This window comes from Pinus tabuliformis, chromosome 9 (genome assembly GCF_031772625.1).
Source record: "Pinus tabuliformis cultivar Carrire ecotype Pingquan chromosome 9, CPIR1, whole genome shotgun sequence".
Taxonomy (NCBI): domain Eukaryota; kingdom Viridiplantae; phylum Streptophyta; class Pinopsida; order Pinales; family Pinaceae; genus Pinus; species Pinus tabuliformis.
In genome coordinates, this window is record NC_142307.1 from 29993210 (window position 1) to 30013949 (window position 20740).

The 20740-nt window shown below is 39.4% G+C and overlaps 1 protein-coding gene across 4 annotated transcripts in view; it reads right to left on the reverse strand.

The window, feature by feature from the left end:
• Positions 1–18631, reverse strand: part of MSH3 (homolog of DNA mismatch repair protein MSH3) — a 414360-nt gene extending 395729 nt beyond the window's left edge. For 3 of the 4 annotated variants that reach the window (XR_016263714.1, XR_016263713.1, XM_089445844.1), the window contains exon 1: positions 17268–18631. Coding sequence is in view for 2 of the 4 variants with exons in the window: in XM_089445844.1 (XP_089301970.1) it covers positions 17268–18458 (1191 nt within the window). In the remaining 2 variants the exon portion in view is untranslated. The remainder of the gene's footprint in view (positions 1–17267) is intronic. The other variant, XM_089445843.1, reaches the window with a different exon arrangement.
• Positions 18632–20740: the final 2109 nt, after the last annotated feature.

Below are 20740 nucleotides of genomic sequence, written 5' to 3' on the forward strand. Positions count from 1 at the left end.
ATATATATATATATTTATTTTTTAATAAAATAAGATATAACGTGTCCTGTTCCGGGGGGTCAGCGTGTCCCGAATCCCCGTGTCAGGTGACTTAGCTTATTAAGTGTTCTGCCTTAGCGAATGGGTGTGTCTCTTCACTAGGGCTAACTTGACTTGAGGGAGGGCCGACTTGGCTATTTTGGAGTCAAAGATTCAAATTTCAAATTTTGAAATTTCTCTTTTAAATCTGACATTTTGAACATATCTTACAATAATTCTTTCAAGAACTAAATAATCAAAATGACATGAAGAACATGTCTTACAAATTCTTTCTACATCACAAGGGCTAAAATATAAATCATGAAGACCGACCATAGCTACAAAAATTCAACACTCTGTCTTTTTTAGGGAGGTATTCACAATGACTAGACAGATATTCTTCATGTGAACAAATTTCTCTAAGAAAAGATTATAACAATACATCGATCAATCATCAATTACCATAATTATGGCCAAATAAATTTTGCACATGGTAGGATAATAGCATCAACAAACTAGCATAATTCTAGCCAAATAACTTCGACACAATGTAGATCAACAACATCAATATGCTACCATAATTTTGGTTGATACCTCCAACACATGGTGTATCCTCACCATAATTTTGGTCGGTACCTCGACACATGGTGTATCCTCACCATACTTCTAGTCAATACTCCTAACACATGGTACATCATTAGCATCAATTAGTCACCATAATTCTGGTCTATCTGACACATGGTATACAGACCAATCTTGGTTCACCATCATTCCCGTGAATACTTGACACATGGTGAATCTTCAAAGGCCACACTTTATCACAGTAATTTTGGGTCTGATGCTAAATGATTTTGATGTTGAAAGGCCACACTCAAAGTGAGTAATTTTGGGCCTCCGGGACCATTCTTCCTAATTATGGTCAACAACTTGACACATGAAAGAATGTTTGTCCTCTGCTGGACCATTCTCCCTAATTTTAGTCATATATTATGACACACGAAGAATGCCAGACCATGATGCTATCTCATCAACACTCCCTCTCAATGAGAGAGATGTTCTCAACAAGTCGAAGCTTGTCTCCGAAGTATACAAACTTTGCATCAAACAAAGGCTTTGTAAGAATATCATAAATTTGCTCATCAGTATAGACATAATGGAGCTTCACTACTCCCTTCTGCACAATGTCGCGAATAAAGTGGCACTCGAACTCGAAGTGCTTCTACCTATCATGGAAAATTGGACTCTCCGTCAGCTTCAGGCAACTCTGATTATCACAATATATCACGGTCGCTTCTAGCACATGATCAAACAGTCATGTGAGTAACTTCTGACGCCACATTGCTTCACAACTTGCCCAGCTAGCTACAATGTATTTTGCCTCGACAGTACTGAATGCGACAAATGTCTGCTTCCTACTCATCCACAAAATCATAGCGGAGCCCAAAGTAAAGCAACCTCCAAATGAATTTTTTTGTCTTCAACACTCCTTGCCCAATCTAAATATGTATAGCCCCGTAGTTGTATATCGTCATTTCAGACATATCTCAAACCAAAGTCAACTGTACCACGCAAGTACCTCAATATGTGCTTTGCTACAATCCAATGATCATGTCTTAGTTCTAGCTAGAACTGGCTCAGCATGTTCACTGCAAAGCAAATGTCCAGCCTCGTATTAACCAAATACATCAATGAGCCAATCAACTTCAAGTATATGGATGGATATACCAAATCAGAGTCAAAATCTCTTAGCTTTCTCAGATTTGTAACCATGGGAGTTAACATCGACTTGCAATCCATCATTCCAAACTTCTGCAAGATCTTGATAACAAACTTTCCTTGACCAAGCAAGATTTCACCAGGCCTCTACCATACTTCTAGCCCCAAATAGTAATGCATCAAACCAAGATCCTTCATATCGAAATCAGAAGCCAGCTCCCTCTTACTTCGAATAATTAGATGTTCCACACATGTCAAAAATAAGTCATCAACATTCAATAATAGAATTATAGATTCTTCAATGGTTTTGTTCTTTCTTTCAGCAACTCCATTTTGTTGTGGATTGTAAGGGACTATTAGCTCCCTCTTAATCCCATCTTCTTTACAAAAGGCAACGAGCTCCTTAAAAATATATTCTCCTCCATTATCAGATCTCAAGATCGTGATCTTATTTCCCTTAAAGTTTTCTATTTCAGCTTTGAATTTTTGGAACTTGTTAAAGACTTCATCTTCTGTCTTCATGAAGTAGATCCACGTCTTGCGAGAGAAATTATCAATGAATGTAAGTAATACAAAGAACCTCCAAGGGACTTCACCGACATTGGACAACATACATCAAAATGGAATAGGTCCAAAACTTCCTTGGATCAAAAGGCTTCTTTACGTTCTTCCCAAGTGCACATCCTTTACAAACTCCTTCATGTTCTTCCTGCAAATCTGGAACACCTAAAACCATCTGCTTTAAGGCAAGCAAAGCTTTATAGTGGAGATGAGCACATCTTCTATGCCAAAGTTCACATGGATTAATATCATTATGTACAAGTGCTTGAGTAGATTGTTTCAAGAGTCTATACAACCTTCCTTCACGAACTCCGATTACTCTAGTGGAATCTATGCTAGAGTCTTTGGGCCAAACAAGAGCTTTGCCATCATCAAATGCTACTTTATCTCCCTTATCTTCCAAGCAAAAGATAGAAACCAAATTCTTCTTCAAACCTAATACATACAATATGTTGCTAAGATGAACATCATCACCCAATTCTAGCTCACTACATAACTATTATTGTCTCCAAACTCCGCCTTTTGTGATAATCTTCTTTCCACTGAATTTGTGAGCTTCTCTCAATCTCCCATCATGTGCCTTGATGCACCACTATCAACTAGCCACAAATCTTCAATATCTGCAACAGAACCAGTAAGAGCAAAGAAGTAGGAAAATTCTTTATTAGTTGGATCTTCATTCTTGGGCTTCTTTGGAAGTTCTTCAATATCTACCATGGTAGCATGTCGCTCTCCTTTTCTCTTTCTATCATTCGATCTTTCAGGACAATCACTTCTATAATGACCATATTTATGACAATGATGGCATTGAACTTTTAACATGTCTCTCTTCCCTTGAGGAGTAGGTCTTCTTCCTTCAGGTCTTCTTCCTTCATTTCTTCTTTGGAAACCAAACTTCTTTCTTCCTCCACCCTTCTTGAAACGTGTTGCATATGCTTGAGAATCGTCGTGGTCTTTGAATCTTTCCTTTTGATATGAGCCTTGATTCTTCTTGAGTAGAATTTGTCCATAGCTCTTCAAACTTTGGAACTTCCTTTCTAACACATATCCCTGTTGTAAATGAGTCTCATGAATCCGGTAGACCATTAAGGGCTGTAATCACTAATTCCTTCTTAGAAATGACTTCATCAATTACCTGAAGTTGATCTCTTAGTTGAGATATCCTCATGAAATATGAGTCTATTGTACCATTCCTTGTCATTCGAACATCATGAAGTTCATTCTTCAAACTCATAGCTTGAACAATATTGTTGATAGTGAACAAACCAGTTAGGGCATCATACACCTGCTTTGAAAATTGAAGACTTGAAACATAAGGAATCAAGTGATCTTTTATAGAGTCCACAATGATGCTCATAGTTGTGATATCATCCTTCTCAAACTTTGCTTTCTCTTCATATTTTTCTGGTTCAGTGACCTTACCTTTCACAATGCCCAAGAGACCTCCTTTTGCAAGAAGAAGATCAATCCTTGTTTTCCAAGCCCTAAAGTTTGAAGCTCCTTCTAATTCATTCTTAAAATTCATGGAGGAACCCGTGATCACAAATAAGCAAGTAGATTGCAGATATAGGTCTTCTTCAAGAGTGATTTCTTACCAAAAACTTCTTCGAGAGTGATCTCTATGTCCTTTTCGTCACCAAAGCTCTAATACCATGTTGATTTTTTCAAGTACAATAAATAGAAGCACAATATTTCTGAAATACTGATAATTACTTCTAATGATATAGATTTTCTTTTAACAATTCAAGTTTATCATTAAGCAATTATGCTTCAAAAATTCAACTATAAAACCATAAGGACAGTAGAGATCACAATGCACAAAGACAACACAAGATTTACCCTGGGAAAACCCCAGCAACTTTTTTCTTAGAGAAATTCTTCATTTCAACAAGAGATACATCTAATGCTGCTACTCAGCTATGAGGTCAAACTGACCTACATGTCTTGCAATAATTCTTTCAAGGACTAAATAATCAAAATGACATGAAGAACATGTCTTACAAATTTTTTATATATTACAAGGGCTAAAATATAAATTATGAAGACTGACCATAGCTACAAAAATTCAACAGCATGGCCTAATATATAGGAATCAAAGTGATAAGATAAACCCCCATTAATGTTGAACTGATGTCCATTGTATAAACTTTAGGAAGATGGGCAGTGAGCTGAGCATATGCAGAGTAGCAGTACCTCAAAGGAGGGACGCAATATAAAATGCAAGTTCATCTTACCAAGTCATAGATCACACTAAAAATGTAAGCATTGAGACTAGTGATCGTGGATATTTGTTCAGGGAGTTTTGATATTCGAAATCTGGAGTCCAGACATCCATCGTCTTCATTTCCAACTCTTTTCAGAAGAAAATTTAGTTTTAAAATATTTTCAAATCCTGAACCCATGCTTCAAAAATTCCATGTGCATGTAGTTCAGATGTCAATTGTCTCTAATTCCAACTGGTATGTGCACAATCCAAATGTCAATCGTCTCTAATTCCAGCTGTGACATACACATAGATTTAGTTTTAAAATATTTTGAATACCTGAGCCATGCATAAAACAATTCCCATGTTCATGCAATCTATATGCCCATAATCATCTCTGATACTGACTGTTATGTACATCCAGTCCAGCCATTAATCATCTCTGATTCAAACAGTTATGCACACAAATTTAGTTTTGAAATATTTTCAAATCCTGAACCCATGCTTCAAAAATTCCATGTGCATGTAGTTCAGATGTCAATTGTCTCTAATTCCAACTGGTATGTGCACAACCCAAATGTCAATCCTCTCTAATTCCAGCTGTGACATGCACATAGATTTAGTTTTAAAATATTTTGAATACCTGAGCCATGCATAAAACAATTCCCATGTTCATGCAATCTATATGCCCATAATCATCTCTGATACTGACTGTTATGTACATCCAATCCAGCCATTAATCATCTCTGATTCAAACAGTTATGCACACAAATTTAGTTTTGAAATATTTTCAAGGCCTGACCATGCTTCAAAAAAATTCCATGTACATACAATCCAAACATCAGTCATCTCTAATTCTGGAATCTGAAAATTCTATGCAAGCAAATCTACTTTTGAAATAGTTCCAACCCCTCTATGCACATATAAATGGGTACTTTTGTTTGAAATTTTGGCACAACGGTAATACCAATTTGTTAAAATTGGCAACTAGGGCCAAACTCCATGTGGGTCATCTTATTTATGGCAGCTGATATTTTTCTTGGATCCCTCTCATCGAGAGGTGTAGGATTGATCTAAAGATCATCCAATTCCGATAAGTATTTATGAAGATATGAATTTATTTTGATTATGGACAAATTGTCAAGTCGGCCAGCAACTTATGTAGGCTCAGAAGCCCAACAGTCATGTTTATTCAACCTCTACGTTTTAATATAAATAGAAGCAGACTTGAAGTCATTTGTCACACACACTCTTCATGTGATCTCCTCCTCTCCACGTCTTTGGGTTTTGGTGGAGGAGAAACACTAAGAGTATACGCTGGCCTAAGTAAAGACGATGCCCTAGCCGCAGTAAGGATGATGCCCTAGCCACAGTAATGAGGGTTCTATATGCAACTAGAGGAAACTTCTAGCCGTAGCATTTAAAGGTGCCCTTGACCGCAGTCAATGATGATCTGATGCAGCAAGGGGAGGCACTTATACGCAGTCTAGAAGAGACTTAATTCCACAGAGAAAGGAGGTTCTAAATGCAGCTATAAGATGCCCTTAGTCACAGTTAAAAGGAGGCTCAATACACAGTCCATGAAGGTCCTTAATTACGCAGTAATTAGATTCTCATACGCTGTTTAAGGAGAGCTACAATCCACTGTCCTAGAAGGATCCTATACTCAGTCCTAGAGGAGAGTAAGACGCAGTCATCTAAAGGTCACTAATCCGCTGTAAAGAAGAAGATAACTGCAGTTGAAGGAGAGCCCTATCAACAGTAAATCTAGCTGCAATGGTGGGGAAATCTGACCGCATTCAAAGGAGGCCTAAACGCAGCAAAGAGAGGCCAGATCCATAGCCCAGAGGAGCTCCTATCTGCTGTCCGAAAGAAGCTTTGATCCACAGTCTATAGAGAGTCAGAGACCTGGCCACAGCAAAATAAAGACCTGTAATCTACAGCAAGAAGGAGCCTAGACAACGTGGGATTTGACTGTGCTTAATAAGGCTGATCTAAGGTCTGGTGCAGCCTCAAAGAGAAGGTCAATCAAGTCTGTCTAAAATGATCTCTCTGGATAAGATTGGAAGACACACTGCTGTTCAAAGGCAGTGATATTTGGGTGCTGTGTGTAAACCTATCTTGCTGCTGAGCTAGGCCGCAGGCCATAGCCAGCAGCATAGAACTTTAAGGGCTGAACTAATCAGTGGCAGTGCTGGAACCTCTCTTGGTCTTTGAGTTGTTGATTGTTTCAAGGACTAACATGATGTAGGTGACATCAATGATGTTGAGAACAGCTCAGTGATATTTGGGTACAGCACCGAGATGATGAAGTACAACATGATAGTGAGGTGCAGCATGATGATGATTTGCAGCCAGTGTTGTGAAAATCGCAATAAAATCGCGATTTTTTCCCCCTGCCGATAAAATCGCAATAATTAAACGAAAAAATCGCCAGATTTTTTTTGCCGATTTTTATTGAAAAAATCGCGATTTTATGAAGAAATCGCGATAAAAAACGAAAAAATCGCGATAAAAAACTTAAAAAATCGCCGGGGGTTGCGGCAGCATAGTTTTATAACGTTTTTTTGGGTTTTTTCATGCAATTTTTTTTAAAGAAACAAATAATTTTTGAGTGGGGCAGCTTAATGATCAAGTCTATGCCCTAGTATGGATATGCTATTCATGGTAATGTTAAATTCTTAAAGTATCATTTTACTTAAACTTTTAACATTACCATGAAATGACTCAGGATGTTTGAGAGTGGTTCCAGCCTCATTGGATTTCATATGGAAAAAGTAGAATTTTAGATTTCATTTAAAATCCAGCAGACTTATCAGTTTTTCAGGATTTCAAGATTGGGAGATTGTAATGTTTCCAGGTGACACCACCTGCCCGGGCTACCACTGCCACCAGTAGAGGACGTGGTCTACCTCCTATAGCTCCTACTTCTAGTTCTTCAGATTCTAGAGCACATCAGACTCCACTGCCATCTCCACTAGCACAGGCACCAGCGTCTACATCTAGAGGGAAAGGGAAAGTTGTGGCATTTTCTCGCAAGAGGGGCAGAGGAAATCAATAGGATTAGACTTTCATTTTATTGTATATGACATTATGACATAATGAGATACATTATCATATTTTTTGTTGATATTTTGAGGCTGAGTTGGGACTCAGGAGTCAGGACTTACTATTCAGGACATGATTCAATGTTACGTGTGATTTTAGCGCTAGAAATGATATTAAACATCTTATATATTAGTTTTTTTATCATATTTATGTGTCCATGTATTTATTTTATGTTGTAGATGGTTTAGATATTAAAAAAATTGAAATAAATGAATATTTTTGTACCAAACGATTTTTTCCCGATAATTCTGATTTTTTCTAATTTGTTCCCCACGCCGATTTAATCCCGATCACAATTTTCACAACATTGGTTGCAGCATGGTGATGGGAGCAGCTCAGTGACTAGGTGCAGCACAATGACGAGATGCAACACTATGATAGGTGAAGCAGTCACCATGGAGAATCAGTTGAAGCAGCATGTCTTCAACTGATCTCATGTAGATATAGAAAGTCAAAGTGTTGACTTCTGTTGTAAATGTACTATCTCTTTCTCTCTCTATCTGCTGAACTACTGAAGAACATAAAAGAAGAATTGATCAAGGGTTTCCCCACATTGGGGTTTGTCCCTGGCTAGCACCACATCGTGTGTCCTCTTGTCTTGGTTTGTCTTCTGCAATTTACGTTTATGTTCTATCTACAGTTTACTTTAATGCTGATGTGATTGCTAATCTAGAAAAGATATTGAGCTAACTGTGAAAATTGAAATAAATTGCTCTAAGCATAGAACATCCCTAAAATTAACATGGTATCAGAGCTGAGGTGAAGACAATGCCCAAGCAAGAGTGAAAGAGCAATCACCGACGATAGTTGGGAAAGGACAAAAGGATCAATGGATTCCTCATCCCTCTTCAAATTCACCAAGGGTGAAGTCGAAGCAGGGAATATTATCAGAATGGCACAGCGGAATATGGCCTACCTAAAGATCACTTCATTGGAAGACTGGATCTCAGGGTGGAAAGAAAGGCAGATAACTAGTTCGGCCCAATGTTTTAATACTCCGACTCCAACACCGACTCGGTCGAGGGTCGACTCCGACTCGATATCGACTCGGCTGGCTCGATTTCAATGACTCGGTTGTTGTAAAAAATACATTAAATATTTATTTTTTTATGAAAAAACATAATTTTAAAGATTTTCATTCATGTTTCCAAACACACAACATTAGAATATAGATGGAAGACAACATATGATCAAAGTAGGCTCATGAATATATCCATTATATCAAAATGGCACCCAGTGCACTATCCAATACATACATGATCAAAACAAAAACACATAACCAAGGAGGCTAGAAATGGCCTCTACAACAAAAGTAAACTGTGACCAGTACTACTGGCTAGTAGCTACTGCCAGAGGAGCCAAGATCATGTGGATCAATCTCTGGATCATCATCAGAGTCAGACAACAGGTATATAAAAGTTCAAATGGGACCTAAATTTGTTCTACTGTAAGAGTTTCTAATATATTCTGTTTCATTGGTTTCCATGGTGGCCAGGAAATATATTTCTATTCTAAGATTCAAAAGATCCTTACTGTGTATATGCATCCAAGTACAATCAACTAAGCTTTAGCCTTTTCCAAAAAACTGCTCTACAGAACCATTACAAACCGCTAAGAAACTTTGGTGAAGAGGCTTCTGTCCATTTTAATCATCATAGCTTCTACTGCTAGCAACCCAGAACAGATCTCTCTTAGGCTAAACAATTAATAAAAAAAAAATTAAAAATCGTTGTTTTTTTATGTGTCGAGCCATTGTACATAACCTGGCCGGGTTAATACGAGCCGGCCGAGTTAATACCGAACTAGCCGAGTTGTTAGAAAACTCGGCCGACTCGGTATTAACCCGGCCGACCGAACCGAATACTTGGCCAAGTCAAATTTTTGAGGCCTAGCTCAGACCAACTCAGCCGAGTCGGTTCTGAGCCGATCGTTTTTTAAAACTCTGGTTCGGCCATTATGCGAAGAAGTGTCCGAATGGAAGGGACACATCACTTGATGATGATAACAACAAGGACATCTTCAATGATCAAAGGAATGACAGGTAATGCAGGTCATCAAGGAAATGGCCGACTCTTCATAGAAAGCAAGGAACCCCAGGTATGAAGAATCAAATGTTGTTTCTAATAAGATAAAGAAGCGTTATCTTATATTGGCCCTCTCCTTCAAATTCTTTGGGAATCTGGCTTATAGATTGTAGTGCTTCAAGGCACTCCATCAGATAGATGGGTGCAATGTTACTTGGGAGCGGGAGCGGAAGCGGGGAGCGGGAGCGGAAGCGGGAGCGGGAGCGACCATTTTCAGAAGCTCCCGGTTTGGGAGCGAATCCCGGAGCGATTTTTTAAAAATATATATACTTTTTATATTTTTTAATTTTTGATACATATATGTCAACAAAAACATGTAGAATGATGAATTAGATATAAAAAACATAAAAAAACATAGATTGAACCATATAACAACAATCATCTAGAAGTTATAATCTTCATCAACCACGTCCGCAAGTTAGTAACATAGTAACATACAACATATTGAGTCTCATGATTCATCAATCTTAAAGTTTCAAGCTTTCAAAATTCAATATATAACATTTATCATCATTGATCACCAAAGTTGTACTTGTAAGCTAAGTGTAACCATTACAACAAATAATATCTAACATGAAATGAAATGTTATAAAATGAAACGAAATGAAACAACTTTCAACTTTCATGAAGCATCATATTCATAATTCATTACTAATGAGTTATAATTGCCAACTTCAAACTTAAATTGTCATATATTGTTTAAAAAAATATCATAATAAATATGAAAGAGTCAATAGTTATAAAAGCTACTAGAAACTAGAGAAGAGAAGTAAATCTATTATCTATTTCTTATGCTTGGGCCTCTTGCCACTACGAGAAATGTCTAATTTTTTAGTCTTGTTGCAAAATCAGGATCTTTGTCATTAATATCACCCTCCAAGCATTAATATCCAGAGGTATCTTTGTCATTACCTTTGTATCTGTATAGGGATCTTTGTCATTAATATCACCCTCTAAGCATTAACATAAGATAGAAAAAGCATAGCATGTCAAGTCAAGATTTTGTTTGAGTGATGCGTACATTTTTAGAAGGGTCATGATAGAGGAGTTCGACAACCAATGTCACTAACATCAAGGTACATAGAGGGATTGGTACTCTTGATTAAATATGAGTTCCATACCCTAATACATGACAAAATTCAATGGAAACATTGCAATCCCCCAATCCTGAAATCCTGAAAAACTGATAAGTCTGCTGGATTTTGAATGAAATCTAAAATTCTACTTTCTGCATATGAAATCCAATGAGGACGAAACCACTCTCAAACATCCTGAGTCATTTCATGGTAATGTTAAAAATTTAAGTAAAAGGATGAAAATGAAAATTAAAGAAAATGTCACTTTTACTTTAAGAATTTAACATTACCATGAATAGCATATCAATACTAGGGCCTAGACTTGATCATTAAGTTGCCCCACTCAAAAACTATTTGTTTCTTTCAAAAAAAATTGCATTTCGAACATTACTACAAAAAAAAAATGCAAAAAAGGCAAAACGCTCCCGAAAAGGCAGGGAGCGAATTTTTTTTTAGGGAGCGCGCTCCCGACCCGCTCCCGCCCGGAGCGCGGATCGGGAGCGGGAGCGGGGGGGGGGGCGCTCCCCCGCAACACTAGATGGGTGCACTCCCTTATTTGGTAGAGATGGAAACAATCGTGGGATTATACTTGGAGCCGATGCCACCTATCCCGAAAAGGGTGTACGAAATGTTAACTCTCAATTAAATGAGGGTAACTCGATTCATTTACAGAATCTCTTTTATGTACCTGATCGCAAGAAGAACCTGGTGTCCATTTCAGCAATGGAAATTAAAGGTTACGAGGTGGCACTCATCAATGGAAAGGTACGTGTTTGAAAATAGAATTTTCAAAGATGTTTTTGAGTTCAGGGTTGTATCAAGTTGCAGGAAGTCCAATGGGGACCATGTCCATTGACACATAGCATCGGAGGTCTGTGAGTCAAATTGTGACAGGGATGCCTGAATTCAAAAAGAGCATGAAATTACATGTCTAAGATGTACCGAAGGAAAATCTTACAAGGGGACCATTCCCCTCATGTAGCAGGTCCACAGGTTTGGAACAACCCGAGGGGTTTGAGATTGATGATCAGGAATCTCACGTATGCAGGTGGAAGAAAGCCCTCTATGGCTTGAAGCAAAACACCCCGGGCGTAGTATGAGAGGATTGAAAGCTATCTGATGAAGCTGAGATTCACTAGGAGTGAAACTAATCCAAACCATTACCCGAAGGTTGTGGATGATAGACCTCTCATACCGGCATCTTATGAGGACGACCTATTTCTGACAGGTGCAGACCCTCTCATTTGCAGAAGAAAGAGGGAGTTGGATTCCGAATGTGGAATGATAAACTACAAGCCTGTGACTACCTCGAGGATCTTAACTTTCAAAAGTTATATAGTAGTGATGTCAGACTAGATTTGGGAAATGCCTCTGAGTTTCATAAACTCATTCGTGTTGATGTTCTTGGTGAACTTCCGTCCGGACATATGTTTTGCAGTTAGCATGGTGAGCTCATATTTGGTTGAGCCTCACTGGATTGGTGCCAAGAATCTTCTGAGATATCTTCGGGGCACAATCTCTCATGGATTGAGATACACTGCCAGAAATATGAAACTGCATGATTATTCGAATGCTGAGTGGGCAGGCAGTGTGGAGGATCACTAGAGCACTTCTCAGTGCTGGTTCTCTTTGGATTCTGCTTCGATATCATGGATGAGCAGGAAGCAGAAATCGGTTGCTATAAGCACCACCGAGACCGAATACACAGCTACGAGTATGATCTCGTGTGAAGCTGCATGGTTGCAGAAGCTCTTAAGTGAGCTGTTTATACACATGATGAATACAACTGTGATTCTCTGTAACAACCAGAGGTGGGATTCGATTATTGAGGAATCTCGTATTCGATAATTGCTCCAGCAGATAGACATCAGATACTGCGTTATTTGGGATATGGTAAGTCGATGAGCGGGGAGGCTCCATCACATTGACACTGATGTACAGATTGCAGACAATTTTTTGTCAAAGCCCCGGGGAAAGGTCAAATCTGTAACTTTCCCGAACGACTTGGAGTCGTTGAGAGACCTTCTTATAAGGGTCTTGCATGTTGCATGCATTGAGCTTTGGGAGCTCTGGGGGACTTGGGGTACTTACTAAAGCAACATACGACCATAGGGCGACTCACCCTCCCCTGGTGGTGCGCTATGGAACAAGATGATTCGTTCTCCTGTGGGCCAGGATGATTCGTTCTCCGTGGCGACTGTGGAACAGGATGATTCGTTCTCCTGTGGGCCAAGATGATTCGTTCTCCGTGGCGACTGTGGAACAGGATGATTCGTTCTCCTGTGGGCCAGGATGATTCGTTCTCTGTGGCATCCACTGACAGGATGATTCGTTCTCCTGTGGATAGGATGATTCGTTCTCTTGTCGAGGCATCCTACCCATGCAGTCTGGGACTCATGGGAAGTACCTCTCATCTAATCAATGAGCAGGGAAATGAGGATAGGGACCATAGTAGTTCTATCGATGGACGCATCGTTGTATCTACTGTACTCCCTATGCTAGGATGACCTCCATTGATCTGGGATCAATGAAACTGATATGGGATCAGTATGAGTGGTTTGAGACACTCTCTTGAGATATTGATCCAGGATCAATGAAACTGATCTAGGATCAGCATGAGTGGTTTGAGACACTCTCTTGTGATATTGATCTAGGATCAATGAAACTAATCTGGGATCAGTATGAGTGGTTTGAGACACTCTCTTGTGATATTGATCTGGGATCAATAAAACTGACTTCGGGTCAATAAGAGTGATGTGACACACTCTCTTCAGATGAAACTGATTTCGGGTCAGTAGAGAATGGTATGAGACATTCTCGATCAATTCTTCTTCTTCATGGTTCAGCAGATTAGAGCAGAGCAGAGCAGTGCAGGGCACTAATGGCAGAGATAGTACAGTTGGACATATGGATCAGCGGACGGAGTTCTCCCTAGTTGAGAGGGAGTGTTAAAATTGGCAACTAGGGCCAAACTCCATGTAGGTCATCTTATTTATCACAGCTAATATTTTTCTTGGATCCCTCTCATCGAGAGGTGTAGGATTGATGTAAAGATCATCCAATTCCGATAAGTATTTATGAAGATATGAATTTATTTTGATTATGGACAAATTGTCAAGTCGGCCAGCAACTTATGTAGGCTCAGAAGCCCAACAGTCATGTCTATTCAACCTCTACGTTTTAGTATAAATAGAAGAGGACTTGAAGTCATTTGTCACACACACTCTTCATGTGATCTCCTCCTCTCCATGTCTTTGGGTTTTGGTGGAGGAGAGACACTAAGAGTATACGCTGGCCTAAGTAAAGATGATGCCCTAGCCGCAGTAAGGATGATGCCCTAGCCGCAGTAAAGATGATGCCCTAGCCGCAGTAATGAGAGTTCTATATGCAACTAAAGGAAACTCCTAGACGTAGCATTTAAAGTTGCCCTTGACCACAGTCAATGATGATCTGATGCAGCAAGGGGAGGCACTTATATGCAGTCTAGAAGAGACTTAATTCCACAGAGAAAGGAGGTTCTAAATGCAGCTATAAGATGCCCTTCGTCACAGTTAAAAGGAGGCTCAATACACAGTCCATGAAGGTCCTTAATTACGCAGTAATTAGATTCTCATACGCTGTTTAAGGAGAGCTACAATCCACTGTCCTAGAAGGCTCCTATACTCAGTCCTAGAGGAGAGTAAGACGCAGTCATCTAAAGGTCACTAATCCACTGTAAAGAAGAAGATAACTACAGTTGAAGGAGAGCCCTATCAACAGTAAATCTAGCTGCAATGGTGGGGAAATCTGACTGCATTCAAAGGAGGCCTAAACGCAGCAAAGAGAGGCCAGATCCATAGCCCAGAGGAGCTCCTATCTGTTGTCCGAAAGAAGCTTTGATCCACAGTCTATAGAGACCTAGCCACAGCAAAATAAAGACCTGTAATCTACAGCAAGAAGGAGCATAGACAACGTGGGATTTGACTGTGCTTAATAAGGCTGATCTAAGGTCTGGTGCAGCCTCAAAGAGAAGGTCAAAGGCAGTGATATTTGGGTGCTGTGTGTAAACCTATCTTGCTGCTGAGCTAGGCCGCAGGCCATAGCCAGCAGCATAGAACTTTGAGGGCTGAACTAATCAGTGGCAGTGTTGGAACCTCTCTTGGTCTTTGAGTTGTTGATTGTTTCAAGGACTAACATGATGTAGGTGACATCAATGATGTTGAGAACAGCTCAGTGATATTTGGGTGCAGCACCGAGACGATGAAGTACAACATGATAGTGAGGTGCAGCATGATGATGAGTTGCAGCATGGTGATGGGAGCAGCTCAGTGACTAGGTGCAGCACAGTGACGAGATGCAACACTATGATAGGTGAAGCAGTCACCTTGGAGAATCAGTTGAAGTAGCATGTCTTCAACTGATCTCATGTAGATATAGAAAGTCAAAGTGTTGATTCTGTTGTAAATGTACTATCTCTATCTCTCTCTACTTGTTGAACTACTGAAGAACATAAAAGAAGAACTGATAGGTGAAGCAGTCACCATGGAGAATCAATGGAAGCAGCATGTCTTCAACTGATCTCATGTAGATATAGAAAGTCAAAGTGTTGACTTCTGTTGAAAATGTACTATCTCTATCTCTCTCTATCTGCTGAACTATTGAAGAACATAAAAGAAGAATTGATCAAGGGTTTCCCCACATTGGGGTTTGTCCCTGGCTAGCGCCACATCTTGTGTCCTCTTGTCTTGGCTTGTCTTCTGCAATTTATGTTTATGTTCTATCTGCAGTTTACTTTAATGCTGATGTGATTGCTAATCTGGAAAAGATATTGAGCTAACTGTGAAAATTGAAATAAATTGCTCTAAGCATAGAACATCACTAAAATTAACACAATTCACCATCTCTGTCTAGTTCCCACGTCACTATCTCTTTTCTTTCAAACTATAAGCAATGTGTTTCAGACATCTCTTGGCAATCAGAACACTCGAGAATTTTCTTTCATGTTTTCCCAAATCAAACATTTTGCCCATCACATGCATTGCAAATCTTCCGGCTTCCATATGTTGATTGAATTTATAACAGCATAGATTCAACTTAACTCCATATTTATCATGCATCAAGAGAAATCAAATCCTTCGAGGTGCAATACTTTCCTCAAGTTTTGCATTTAAAAAAAAAAATTGCACCTCAAAGAATGGGTACTTATGTTTGAAATTTTGGCACAACGGTAATACCAATTCACCATCTCTGTCTAGTTCCCATGTCACTATCTCTTTTCTTTCAAACTATAAGCAATGTGTTTCAGACATCTCTTGCCAATCAGAACACTCAAGAATTGTCTTTCATGTTTTCCCAAATCAAACATTGGGCACGCATCACATGCATTGCAAATCTTCCGGCTTCCATATGTTAATTAAATTTATAACAGCATAGATTCAACTTAACTCCATATTTATCATGCATCAAGAGAAATCAAATCCTTCGAGGTGCAATACTTTCCTCAAGTTTTTCATTTTAAAAAAGTTTTTCACCTCAAAGAATTTGATCCGGAGTTAAGATGGATCTACGCTGGTTAACAATATTTTTATCAATCAAAAATACCAGCTTACATATGTTAGACAGAAAGGAGAAAAGCAGCTAGCAAGGAAAATATATGCATCAAACCACCACCACATGGTTATGAACATATCTTTAATGCCAAGACGTATCTGAAATCATATAAGCATTCAACAACTAAAATATTTCAACATTCCAAAAAATACATTAGTTTCCAAATTTAGAATTGCATTTACATAAAATTATAAAACCCTAGAGGCTTTCCAAAATATGAACTCCATCAAACGTTGGAAACTTTTCAGGATGGGAAGCGATGTCAGATTACATGAATATATGATCAGAAACCCCTCGCTTTCCTTTCTTCTTTTCTATATGATAACAGAAACGGCACCAAAAAAACATTTTTCATCATGGACTTGACAAACCAACAAACTACACCAGAAACTTAAGCTGCACAACATGTAAGCAAAACCTCACCAGCATTTTAAACCTGCTCATATGAAGAATCAGAACCACTGCCATTGGGGCCGTGGTTCAGTAATGAATCTAGTGGTAAGTCAATCCATTCACCAAAGTTCAACTCCCCTGGAAACACAAATAAGTGGTTGAGGTTAAGTGCAGGCTCTGGGTGATTTCTTGTTTTTTCAAAACAAGAGTATTCACCGTTGCAGCATCTTAACCGAAGGAAAGTGTTGGAGATAAATAACCTGCCCCTTGAAGGCACACCCTGACAATGAGTGGTTTTGACAGAAGTGTATCCACCATCGTAGCATCTTAGCCAAAGGAAAGTGCTTCTGATTAATGGTCTGCTCTTTGAGGCCAATCTCAACCTGACAATGGGCTGCTTGTGGTGCGTAATATATTTGGCCCAACTAGAATGCTTCTGGCGTTTAAAGGAAGCTCTTTCCACCCAAAAACTAAAAAAAATAACAAACAAACAGTGCTGATAGTACAAGTGTCCTTTACCTTTTCTGTGAGAGACGATAGTGGCACGCCTAGAAGCAGCTCTGCCGGAGATACATTCATAAGACACGATTCAAGTTCCGCCCTCGTAACAGTATCCTTGAACTGTCCATACATAACATCACCAGTGGAAGTTTCCACTGCAATTACTCCTATCATGGTATCATAATTCCCACTATTTGCAGTAGAGTCCTCGTCCTGGGACAACTTATTTCTCGATTTCTTCGGGCTTTTACTGATCAATGGCTGCTCCACAACACACATAAGATAGTTGTTAAGCCTACAATTGTCATCCACCTCACCTCCCCCCAAAGCCTCTGCTGCCTCCAATGTAGCCCTTGTATACAACGCCGAAAGGCTCCGTGTAAAAGGCCCGGCTTTATTCGCGCCATGAGCCTTCAAGGCCGCGGTTTCCGTCTGCCTAACAACACCGACCTTATAACCTGCCTCAACAAGCCGCCTGACATGAACATGTAATCTAAAAGTCGGTATGCTTGCAGTCAAAAAATTATGATCATAATGTGCAAATATCCCTAAAATCCTTGCAGCATTCTCTGCATCCTGCCCAAAAAACCTGTACCTATAGCCCACCTCAATCATGAGCAAAACATCCTTATACTTGGCCTTCAGTTCTACTACCTGTTCCTCCAAGGGGGTGTATTTCTCTTTGCCAGATGGAGGTCTCCCATAGGTGGACTCCTGCAATTCGCCACTCTTGTCAGTTTTAGCTAGGAGTTTGTCTACAAACTTTTTGTGCAGGGATTGATCAAATGCAGGGAACCCAATTGCATTACTGGACACCGCGACATTCTTCTTCACCCCGCCATCAATTCTCCCCATTTTCCCATGACTTTCCTTCGTTCCCTCCTCATTTCCTTCCATTTTTTCATCAATTCTTCTCGTTTCCCCGTTGTTTCCTTCCAATCTTTCTTCAGGCCTTTCCAGTTTTCCATCGAGGATTGCCCTCCTTTTATGAAGTGGATGTTTGGAATTCTCTGATAGGTTTTTTTCATCAGCGTTGAGTTCCTCGTGCGTTCTCTTCTTGTAGGTCGAAGAGCTTGTGTGAGATAATGTAAAATTGGCTGCAATACTGGGAGAAGAGGAAGACCGTGGAGCTACCTTAATTGGCGTTTTGCTGGAGGGAGAGTCTTTCTTTGGAGCGAAAAACCTTGAAATGACCTGTTGCTTCCCCATGGAATGAAGCTAGTGCTAACACTTCACTCCTGTATTCGTAATTGGGTTCTATCTGCATAAAGATCCTTTCTTTTTTCTTTGCCGTCGTGCTTACACTCGCAGTCCGCCTCGCGCTGCCCCTTGTTCAATCATGTGCATATTTCCGTACCTTATTTTCCACCGTTTTGAGAGGGAATTGTTCAATGGTAAAACCGTGTTGAGTCTATCAAATTATGTGTTTTACAAGTTTTAAATAGAGCATCCTTCCTATAGGTAAGGTTTTAGCTTTGAATGATATTGGGAATTTTGATCTTATTTGGTACTCAGGAAAGAAAGAAAGAAAGAAATTATTTTAACGTTCACGAGGCTAAAGATAGCTTATGGGACAGATTGCTTCATGATGAAGATGAAAGATAAATAATAAAAGAGTTGGTTTTAGGAAATCGTCCGTAATAGCAAGGCATATTACAGATATATTAGACACTCTTATTCGACACTCTTATTCGAATTGGGTATCACTATATATTTTAGCAATTCACATTTGTTAGACACCCAGACAAGTTTAGAAAGAAACTTGGCAAGAGAAGACAAAAAAAAGGGTTAATGCAAATGACCTCATAAGCCTAGTATTGATTAGCTTATAGATGATTGGGGCGTACTTGGTTGAGCACAAGTCCATAGGCATACTTAGTTGGGCACATTGGTTAAGCAAACTTGGACAACTTGTTGGGTGCATTTCTTAGGCACACTGGGATGTGGGTGCGCTTTTGGAAGAGAAGTTATGTGGCATGCGTAATGTAACAACATTGGATGAGAATGTCAACGAATAGGTCATGTGGGCACAATTGAGTTGGACAAGGGAGCACTTAGGTTCACCTTGGAGTTAAAAAGGCTTGCAAGTGAAAGAGAGGCCCTGTTTAAAAAAGAGATTACCTCAAAAGTGCCAATGCATAATTGAATAAGTCATCCATAATGAGTGTAGAGTGATATGCAATTTGCTCTAAGTTCACGAGGTGGCATAGTAGGGAAAACTACACTCATTGAGTGAAACAAAAAATCAAACAAAAAAGACCTAGAAATCCATAATACCATAAATATGAAGAAATATAGCCCAAAACACATAATTATCACATGAAATGAGAAAAACAACAAGGTATTTTATTATTCAGATGCAGATTTAATGTTCACTTGCCTCTTCAAGGGAGCAACCTCCAACAGAACATAGCTCAATTACAATAAGACTTGATGATCTTTCCCTTACTAACTAAGATGATTTATAGCTAAATGACATCCAAAACCCTAACTACTGGTGGTCCCTTGCATAACACGGGTTAACCACTTTATTTATTACTTATGGCCTGTTTACAACTAACTGTGATCCCTTTTCTCTAATGTGGGTCAACCACTTACAATTATTAATGCGGGCTTTATTGACTCTCTAACTAACTATGACTCTGACTCGGCCAATTGGGCTTATTACATAAATAAAGGGGTTATTATTGGACCCTAACATGCCCTCCCCCATCAAAAGTAGCCTTGTCCTCAAGGTTGAAGCTGCGGAAACTACTGAAAAATAGTGGTTGGTTCCCAGGTCACATCTTTTGGAGAGGTTTATTTCTACTCGGTGAGGACTTCCTTGATCGTGCAGTCGTGGAGATGTCTTTCACGAGTATCGAAGGCATGTTCTGGTCAGAGCCAAAGTGAGCCTACCTCATCCAATTCGAGTAGACTTGTTTGAACTCTGCGATTGTTCCCCACCACTTTCTTGAGGCATGATACATGGAAGACCAAATGGATTTTTGAAGTAGGTGACAAGGCTAGTTTATAGGCGACTGCTCCTATGCGCTGAAGTATATGATAAAGCCCATAGAATTTTGGTGCTAGTTTCTAACAACCCTTTTCTTTGAGATATGTTTGCTTATATGGTTGGAGTCGCAGGAATACCTAATCCCTTTCTTGAAATAAGCACTCGGAACGATGTTGGTTAGCCTGATGCTTCATTTGGTTCTGAGTTTGATGTAGATTATGTTTGAGATGAGCGATCATGGCGGCACAATTCTGTAGGAGTTGATCAACTACTTGTACTTTAGAACACCCAGGGATATAAGAAACAGGTCAATGTGGGAGTTGTCCATACACTACCTCATATGTCATCTTGATGGCTTCGTTTTAGTTAGTATTATACCACCATTCAGCTAAAGGTAGCCATTGTACTCATTGATGTTGTTTGTTTGAAGTGGAGCACCTAAAATAGGTCTCCAAACATTTGTTGACTGCTTTTGTTTGACCGTCGGTTTGGGGAT